Raw genomic sequence first — 10,286 nt, forward strand, 5'->3', positions numbered from 1 at the left:
GCCCAGCTAAACCACAGCCTCTAAGCATCTCCATTTCCAGATCCATCACTCAACTCTTAAGTAGAGACATTGTTTAGGAGCTACTTAATGGTCCTCTCTTTAGTTAATGTCTATTTTATATCCAGACATGCTATTTCTGACTCATTTTGTTGGCCTCCCTCTTTTTGAACGATTGTTGCATATAATAGTTCATTCTAGGCACTGGTCCTAGATTAAGTGGCGCATACAAAAGGCGGGCCAGTTATTGGCTTGTCTGGTCCTGGATCAGTGTTTTGGATAACATTAAGCCTTTTTTTTGCACATTAAATAAGAGGTAATGTGACTAGTGCACCATGCAGCACGTGTCGTTGTCACTCAGTAAACATGCATGGACGCCAAACCCCCTAACACGCCAAGCATCCTTACTGCAAGTCACTCTTGTCATTTAATATATCAAATATTTAACAAATATATATATATATAGACACATGTACAAGAAGGTTTTTTTTCTTCATCTTTAAGTCCTAAAAACATGAAACTACAATATGGCTATAAAAATATACCTGTAAAATTGCAAGAACTAGGCCATATTATGACAAGCATGTTATTGATTCTAACTTTAAAAGAGGCTATTTTGTAATCTAAAAATGATTTTAATATTTCGTCATTTATTGGATTAAGATCAGACAAGTTCATGCTTTGTAGTTGCTTGCAGTGTAATGCTTGGTGACCATGGCAGACAGCTGAATGGGTGTTGCTAAGGAACGCAACTCAGTCCTGCTCAGTGGCTGAATGCAGACGCCTGTCTATCCATCAGAACAACACTAAACCTATTCCGTGGGTTACCGCTGCAGATATCAAGCCCACCTGAAGGGACGGATCAGAGGTTTCCTCTTCTCACTGGCTGATGTTAGACTCACTGGGACCACAACTATAACTGGAGATTTAGCAAAACGATGCATCTACTCTGAAATCTGTCCGTGTGTGCGTTTGGTGCAAGATCCCATGCCGTTTTGCAACGTACGCTACTGTATCTGGATGTTTTGTTGCAATAAGCAGGAGAGGAAAAATGGAAAAAAAGAGGAAGATATTTTTTGAAAAATCCATTCACAAGACAATTCATGAGGGAAAATAAAACTACAGAGGAAACTCATATCCTGTTACATCTGTTAGGGAAAAAAAACAAAACGTGTTTGAGTGCTTAGTTTCTTTTACCAGATACCATTTGTGGTATATCCTGCCTATTTAGTGCCCTTACCTGCAACTGTTTGTTTGCTTCTGTGTTTTATCTGCATAGCCCCCATCTCCGTGTGCCCCCTTCCCACCTCCAGCTCCACCCTACAAGCAGCTGTAAATGTATTTAAAAAGTCAAGTAAATGTACGCAGTTTTTCTCTTGTTGATATGACACAATTACAATTATTAATGACAATAAAAATGGACAAAATTACACTGGAGTACTGTCCTCTGTGTAGATTAGAAGTACACGTCATGTCCAGGGGCTAGGGTTCTCTAAATCTGCTGGATGATAGCTTTTTATTTTTTGCTTAACGTTAGATGAGACATACAGCAAATGTGATGCTACCGCTAACCGATGACTAGCATAGCTTGGTATGCTTGGTTTCTAACATAATTTTTTTTTTAAAGTATTTAATATAATTCCGATGGAATTAAGTATACAAAAGCATTGCCATCAAGGAAAGAGTCAAAAATCTGGAACTATAATGGGAGTTTGTGAAAAGTTTATTGTGAAATGGCAGAGGACACAATAAGTTAAGACCTACGGATGGGTTGGCCAAGGAGTGGATTCATTTTGTCTTCCAGTCATTTCACTGTGTGGATCGAGATTTAGCCAGACAGTACGGTGACAAGAGGAGACGGTCATCAGCGTCTTTGTCATCCCATGTTCCCCTCCATCACTGCTCCACTGATGATTTAAAAAATCTTAATGAGACAGGGAACTTGTTTGATGATGAAGAAAGAAAAACCTCAATGGAAATCAGAAAGACTCCACGAAGAGCAGGAGGAGAGAGGGGGGGGGGAAGCACCAGTCGAAAAAAAAAATTGTAAAACAAAATAAAAGGGTTCAGGAAATGACATCTCATAGTCCTTTGTTCCCGCCTGCTTCCTCAGGTGGAACAGGAAACAGCGAGTGGATGTCGTGACACCATGGGGTCTGCACGTATACGACGCTCACCTCCGCTGTGGCAGGGTCCTTAAACAGACATGATGTGCTTGACAAAGGCTGTGAACAGCACACACAGAGGACATAAGAGAGGAGGGATGAGACGATCGGTCAAAAAAAATGCACTGTTAGAAATCAGGTAACACAGTTGAAATGAAAAAGGTGTTTGTGTAATAATATCCATTATTAGAGTTAGTTATATTTTTATACAGGGACAGTGTACAATTAACATTAACCACTAAGAAGGGAATAACAAGAATGTTAATTTCCACCTGTAGTCCCTGACCTATGAACAATTTAGAATCTCCAATTCACCTGCGTTGCATGTTTTTTGGTGGTGGAAGGAAGCTGGAAAACCCCGGAGAGAGCCCACACAGACACTGGGAGAACATTCACACTCCTCACAGAAAGGCCCCAATCCCTCAGTTGAATATTTTATAAATGGATAATAAGCATTGTAACAAGTGGCTCACCCTCATAGTTGACACAGCCGTTCTCATCCTCCTGTCCTGCCATCAGAGAATCGATCTCGACCTCAGTCATCTTCTCTCCTGCAGGGGGCAGCAGAGGAGAGCCAATGTCATTCACACATAGTAATACACTGACCAATAAAACACCCTCAGGCTCACTGTCCTGACTCACCCAGTGTTGAAAGAACGATACGCAGCTCAGCACCCATCACTGTGCCGTTGCCCTCCTTGTCAAAGACGCGCAGACCCTCAACGTAGTCCTCAAATCCTGCCTTATTCGGGCTGTTGATGATGGTCTGGAACATGGGCAGGAACCCCTCGAACTCTACCCGCTTGTTGGCCATGTCTGCATGATGGAAGGCGGAGAGGACAGTCGGTTCCATGCAAAGGTAATAAAGTTAGGCAGGTTTCAGATGGAAGTTTCCACATGGAGAGAATCCCAGGCCGCACATATCAAAGGATCAATAACGCAGTTTCACGGACTTCACGATGTGTCACGATGGAGTGAAAGTGTGTGACAACGCGTTAAAATGGAATACTACATGTTTCATTTGTGCAATTCCTATGTTTTAGTCTGCAGACTTCTGTCTTGACTGCAACGTGAGAAACATTTCTGGTTCTGTCAGTAAAGACTGAGCATCACAGTGTCCCTGTTGGCTTTGAGGACTGTGCAGACTGCATCGTCACCTGTCTGCACAGATCAGCTCAGAGGCAAAGCACTTAAGCTATAAATGTATGCATTTTTATGATTTTACCAAGTAATAGCTATACATTTATAATGCACACAGAGCAACAGCTGAACAGCATTTGAAGTGAATTCTTAGTGCTGTACCTCATGATCGGTTTGGGTAGTACAGGTGCCATGGCTACAACTTAACTACTAGCTATAGAAAAGCAAGGAGGTTTTCAGCCACTATTTACTCATATAGATTTATGTCATTAGGATCTGCTCCATATGTTTTCCTGAAATCAGCTTAAACGTTCAAATTTAACAGAACGCGACTTTGGCTAAAACAGATGCTGGCCATTTATTTCTTTTCATGCACAGCCTCCATATCCCACACGTGCTCTAAACATGAAACTCATTCGTATCCACCTGCTGAATTACTGATTATTACATTAAGTGATAATCAATCATAATTCTAAATATTCAGTAACTGAGCAAACACTAAATGCAACTCTTACCATCAGCATTGGGGTTCCCCAGCAGTTTGGTCACCTCCTTGTTGGTGGGGTTCTGTCCCAGAGCGCGCATGATGTCAGCGATCTGGTTGTAAGCCACCTTGTTGTCGCCCACCCTGTCGAACAGACCAAAGGCCTCCTTGTAGTCTGCAGAATGGAGGGAAGAGATGATAAAAGCGCCCGAATGAAAACAATATTCATATTCTCTTTGTACTCTTCCAGATCATAATTTCATACATTCTGATAAATATTATTTGATTGATTTTAAAGAATCTGACTCTTGTAGTTTGACCACTTTGGCTCCTCTGGGAACAAAAGCAGGACGTAACATGACATAGCATGGAGGCAGTTTTGTTTATTGAATTATTGTGTTTTTTATATAGTTTCATGAATGATAATCTTTAAATCAAACAATATTCTTGGAGCTTTTAAAATTAAATAAAGTGAATGTTTAAATGTTTAATAATTCAACTAATATTCTAAGCAGCTCCAGCTTCAGTCCTGTGTTTTTATATAAAGCTTTATTGTTCATCTTCTATAGAACGTGTAAAAGACATTTTCCCCCACATTTTCCCCCACTCGACTCCTGTCGAGTTCCATCACGCTTACATACTATTTCTATCCCAGCTGTCTCGCCTCTCCCGCGCTCTCTCGGCAGGGCTATGGACTCTTTTAAAAGACCACCTTGGAATTGATAAACATAGCTAAGAATATGAGCCCTGTCCTATTAAAGGCAGGACCTTCTGTGGGTGAGCCGAGTGAAAGTAGGGAATGCTGACTGTAATTTAAAAAAGCATCCAGCCAGCCGTTATGTCTGATTCAGTGCTGCCCAAACTAGGCTGATAAGGGCACAACGTACCTTCAACCACTCATTGTTCTCAGATTTGTTTATGCAATCACTGAAATAAAATGCTGAATTCAAAAAAAACAAAAACATAAACCATTAAGCATTTTGCCCCTGATATCAATCAACAATCTGGAGGTCATATCAGGACACAGGTGATGATCTGCATTCACTCAGAGCTGAAAATCTGTCATCCAGATATTGAATGTAGTCTCATATATCAACGGTAAATATCGTTATTAATTAGTGATAAGTAATATGAATTATTATTAAGATGAAAGCAGCTACTTTGCTGAATTTTTTCTTTTACCTTCCCTGGAAAATAATTAGTTTAATTGTCTTGTGCTTGTTTGAAATGAAAGTCTCTAACTGTTCAGCACTAGATCATGTAACTAAGTTATAACACATTATTAATTGCAAAGTATTGCACTGACAACAGTTTGCAATATCAATACACTTAAATGCATGTATTTTACACATTTAACCGAGGGCTGCCCGTTGGCATTGAGGTCCTGCTCTTCAAGGTAAAACCAAAGTACTTTATAGTATCTCTTAAATAGTGATTTATTATACTGATGGCTCTTCTGATGTGCCAGAAAGCGAGCCGAGCTATGAGTTTTCATGGGCTGCATCATAGGGTCAAAATGAAGTGTATTTACCTTCAATCTGGTCTCCGCTGAACTCAATCTGGGAACAGACACAAACCAAATGTCTTATAAATAACCGCGTACATTTTCATATGACACCTAATGAATCAATAACGACAATTATTTCAGAAGCCAATCAGACACACGATTCATGTAAATCGGTCGACATTGGGAATTGTCCGTTTGCCAAAATTAGCTTCACATGGTGGAACCCGATGCCCGGAGTTCCATCTTTAGCTCCATTAACATGTCCACATTTGGTGTCAGGCTGCGTGGCCGTCACACGTCAGTCACTATTCCGTCCAATCCAGAGAGCAGGGGGGCGTGTTCTAAATTACAGTGCGCTATCCATGGTTCTACTCATCCTTCTCAGTCCCCAATTCTTGCTGAGGCATCTCTAACCTGCGCTCATAAGATCACTAATGGCTTCTAGATATTAAAATAAAAAATAATAATAATGTGAAAGTCATAAAGTGACAATGGTGCCACCTTAAGGCAAAAGCCACAAACACTAACCACCCAACGCCAGCACCGCAATCAACCGGATGAAAAGGCTGCGGTTGCGCTGTAAATACAGCTAAAATCCAAATCCTTTTGGTGCCATGTTTTTTTTTCCCTCTTCCCAATCCCAATGAAATATAGGAAAACCAGCTCTGGGGGTTATTTCCCTCTGAGAGCCGCTAAAGTCGAGTGTATGGCAAAAGTTCAAGTCTTCCTTCCCAGCCGTCCCTCAACCCGGCGGTCATATACCTTGACGGCGGACAGGTCGACAGCGGGAGCCACTGGAGCAGGTGCCGGCTCGGGTGCGGGAGCAGGGGCCGGTGCAGGCTCGGCCTTCTTGGCAGCTGCCTTGGGGTCTTTCTTTGGTGCCATTTTAGCTGCTTTGTCCCTGAAGTTCAGACAATTCCCGGTTCGGGTGACAACACAAGGAGTGTAGCACAGAGTGGAGGGGACTCGGAGCAAGAAATCACAGCATGGGCGTATATATATGAGGCTATTTTCCCTCTTGACCTCCGTCAACAATGTTGGAGAGTGAGGATTGGATAGCGGATGGGAGGGGTGTGTGCATGTGTGTGCGCGTGTGTGTGTGAGAAAGAGGTGCGCTTTCTAAAGATGGAACCAGAGAGTATTTATGCCACATATTAATATTCAAAAATGAAAACATCGGGAACTGTGTGGAAGGTTATCCGGGGTCACACTGTCTGCTGCTCCACTTTTACGCACTGCGCTGCGCATCAATGCGCACGACCTGGACTCAAAATCCGACCCTTTTCGTTCAATCCCATTCACGTAACGGGAGAGAGAGAGAGAGCTAGTTTACGTTTGGTTGACGACGCAAACAGGAGTAGTATCTGGACTCTCTACCAGTCAGTTAGAACTCTAGAAGCCTCTTGGATGAGAGGTTTGTGCTTGAGAAGCTGTCAAAGGGTGGCTGCTTAGGAGGACAGGCGGTAGAAGTGGAGTCTTCAGCTCTAATAATGAGGATGTGTCGTGGGTAAAGCAATACCTGCATGTGTTTAAGTTGGGGCTTTGTGTTTGTCGGGTGAACACTCACGATTCCGTGGGAGGATGTGACGTAAAAGCATGGGCGAGATGAAGAGCGAGTGGAACGTTCAGCTGCCGGTGCCAGTAACCCGGACGAGGCTAAGAGTGCAAATTCTGTCTCCTTGATTCTTGTCTATATCTGTCTCTCGGTGCCAGCCTGCCCCCACCACCATGACAGGGCCTGGTGACGAAGGAACTGCATAAATTCCTCCCATCCTACAGCCACCACAACACAACCCTCAGCCCACTGCTGGCTTTCACTGACCCCCCCCATCCCCATGGGGACAAACCAGAGAAAGCCTCAGTCCCTCAGCTGTCATCTGGGCTCACCCCTGGCTCCCCCCAGTGCACCTTCTTTGAGTCTGTCTTCCTCTCCCTCCCTCCCCCCTTATGAAACTCTGCCCCAATCCTTGCACCTGTGCTGAAGTCCAATTCGAGCTGCACTACAGAATCCTAATGGATTCAGCAGACTGGTGGCGCTGGGCCTTTGAGATGTGATAGAGCAAGTCAGCGAAGGAAAACAAGCTCAAGTTTGTTTAAGCGAGGTTGTTTTTGCAAATGAAAAGAGGAATGACTTTTGTTTGAAGGTTAATCCATTCCCGTATTTGGCGGTATTTTCAGGATTGAAGTGCTTCGAAGCCAACGTGGCTTTTTTGCCTTGCATTCCAGTAGTCAAATAAGTGTCTGGTTGCAAGCTGTAAGAACTAAATTTCTCATTTCTAGATTTCTAAACCATTTTTTGTATAATCACCATGATATTCTCAGCATTGTAGTTGTGAAAGTCAAACAATCTAACACTTTAGGTATTCACAATTCACGTAAAGCCCCTTTGGGAAACCCATACTGGAGATGTGAGGTCAGCTTTTTTTTTTTTTTTTTACAAAAGGTCAATGTGGGCTTTAAGTGCAGTTAAAAGACATGTGACAGGTGAGATCAAGTGGCCAGTGGTGCCATCTGTCTGTGAGGGCAGATAAAAGAAATGAGAAGAGGATGTAAAATAAAATAAAAAATAAATCTCCCAAATCCAGATGATTCTGATGCTTTGCAGGTTTTATGTTTAGTGTCACCCAGCTCGTTTAGAATGATGTGAAGATCATTGTGAATCAGCGATCAAAGAAATCTCTTGCAGCTCCAGCCGATGGAACGACTGAACAATGATCATGATGTTAGGTGACCGAACCGAGAGTCATCAAAGCCATTAAGATCCATGAACAGGTGGCCGCGGCCTAGGTGGTGTGACCACCGCTCACTTATCGAAAGGTCAGTGGGTCGAGCCCCACTACAAGCCGATGCTGCCCTCTGCTTCACTGCAGAGAACCTGAACTTCCCTGAGTGGACTTCCCACTGGGATCAATAATTTACAGAAAAAAAAGGTTCAGTGTGTCTGAAATGGAATGCTCCTTTCTGAAGCAAACAGCTTGGCAGACACTTTCCTTGGCAATGAGAGCTTACAAATTAAAGGTCACCAGAAACATTAGGGGTTGAGGAACCAAAATGCTGCAACTATCCATTCAGTAAAAAAAACGACAAATCCAACAAGATAAATTATACTGACGATTGGTTATATACTACATGACAGAAATGATCCTGTTTTGAATTGCATTTAACCCATTCAGTTAATTCATTATTTCACTAGGAATCATCTATAAGATGGCAAGCCAGTTCACAAAACTCACAAATACTTATTCATCTATTATAAATATTCCATTCTGGATCAAAGTGGATTAGTTGCCAACCCTAAATCCAAACTGCATGGTTTGCTAAAAATAATTGTATGGCATTGCTCTGTATTTTTCCTCTATTTACAATGCCCACATAAAAGCATCTAGTGTGCATAATGTTACACTGTATGGCAAAGATCAGGCTTTCATGGATCGGTTACAGCATATCAATCAAACTCAAAGGAAGTCTTAGCATACATTACACAAGTGGCCAGCCTTCCTTCTTCAGCTTGAAACAATGCTGATCTATTATTATCCTAATGAGGGCCAAGACCATGAATGACACCTGTCACAACATCTTTGGCAATCAGGGCTTCCAGTTGGCCAAAAGAGGAGGTGCTTTGCCTGTTTTCCAATCAAGTTCTAATTTTCTTGAGGCAACAAAAGTTTTTAGGGGGGAAAAAGTCACACTGCCTTAAAATATTACAGAATTTATGAAGTAATTTGTAAGCAATCCTTTCTCACCACCTAATGATACTCGAGGTTTGATGTTAGTCGGCTTCTGTGTCCCTCGACGACTGTGTTTCAAACATGATCATGAATATCATTTTGAGCCGATGGGATAATTGGATCATTAAGGAACAGTAACAGGAAGCAACAACAGAAGTGGAGCACAAAATGGAACAAAACAAATGGGAAGCATTTAAACTAAACACTATTATTAGCTAGCTGCTCCATTTTATTTAAAGTCATTTAAATCTAATTTGCATGAACAATCTGGAGAGATATTACAGCCAAGAGAGGGACGCTACGAGCTAAAAGAACTCATGCAGGGATGAAAAATATGTTAATCAAATAAAGCTGAGACAATGGTAAACTAGGTTTATTTTTATATTTTGTGTCTGTTTAGCCTGGAGAATAGATGGATTAGAAAGTTCTCAGGGATATTCATTAGCAAAGTATTCAAGCACCTGAAAGTTTGCTTCAGGGCAGGTGCTATAACTGTCTCCTCTCAGGAATGACAGCGTTATTTAATCTCATCAGCTTCACTGTGTCTTATGCATTTGTAATATTCTCTCAAAGTCACCCTCAATTAAAATGTCTGACACAGCTTCTTACAAAAGACGGAATCTGTGAGACAGAAATGATGGACGTGCTGATTTGAAGATACGGGGCCCCATCCCAACCTTGGAGCCGTCATGATATAAGCATGATTAATGAAAGGTGGAGAACCTGAGCTTGATAAAATAAAATCACGTGATGAGTGCAGTGTGCTGTGAGATTCCAAAGATCGGTCCCTGACGTTCTGCTTCTGTGGGGAGTTGAAGCGTTGAGAGCTGTAAACTTAATGGTACAGAGCACCGATTAACTTCCACAAAGCGTGCAGCAAAGGTCACCCAGCCCTCTGTGATGACTGGAGAGGAGATTCTGGGATTCTGATTCTGGCTGCCCCTGTTCAACCCCTGCACCCCCCCCCCCCCCACACTCCTTCTTTTCAAACCCTGTTTCCTTCCCTGCCCTCCAACCATGCCAAAAGGAATGAGGCTGTAACTGAGCCTGGGGGCACAGATGGATCCTATTTATAGTCCCTACAGAGAGGTGTGAAGTTTCTTGGGATTTCCAAGAGCAGTGGCCGTGCCTCCTTAAGGGGGCTGATGCAGCCTCTGCGGCCTGCGTGCTCTTTTTGCCCTCGTGTGCTCTCTCAAAATCCTTCAACTCACCATACAAGAATTAGATGGTGTCAGGCTAAACAAAGCCACTTGCTGCCCTTTTTT

At 42.5% G+C, this 10,286-nt stretch overlaps 1 protein-coding gene across 3 annotated transcripts; it reads right to left on the reverse strand.

The window, feature by feature from the left end:
* Positions 1–1,702: 1,702 nt before the first annotated feature.
* LOC137916372 (myosin light chain 1, skeletal muscle isoform) lies at positions 1,703–6,277 on the reverse strand. Of its 3 annotated transcripts, none has more exons than XM_068759418.1 (6): positions 6,089–6,277; positions 5,318–5,345; positions 3,818–3,961; positions 2,805–2,978; positions 2,636–2,713; positions 1,703–2,222 (listed from the first exon to the last, which is right to left on the reverse strand). In XM_068759418.1, the coding sequence occupies exons 1-6, from the start codon at positions 6,176–6,178 to the stop codon at positions 2,194–2,196; spliced, it is 543 nt and encodes a 180-aa protein (XP_068615519.1). In that variant the 5' UTR covers positions 6,179–6,277; the 3' UTR covers positions 1,703–2,193. The 3 variants fall into 3 exon arrangements, with proteins under 3 accessions (XP_068615519.1, XP_068615518.1, XP_068615517.1); XM_068759417.1 differs by having other exon boundaries at positions 6,080–6,276; XM_068759416.1 differs by having other exon boundaries at positions 6,056–6,273.
* Positions 6,278–10,286: the final 4,009 nt, after the last annotated feature.

The sequence above is a fragment of the Brachionichthys hirsutus genome, unplaced genomic scaffold (genome assembly GCF_040956055.1).
Source record: "Brachionichthys hirsutus isolate HB-005 unplaced genomic scaffold, CSIRO-AGI_Bhir_v1 contig_1088, whole genome shotgun sequence".
In the NCBI taxonomy this organism is placed as follows: Eukaryota; Metazoa; Chordata; class Actinopteri; order Lophiiformes; family Brachionichthyidae; genus Brachionichthys; species Brachionichthys hirsutus.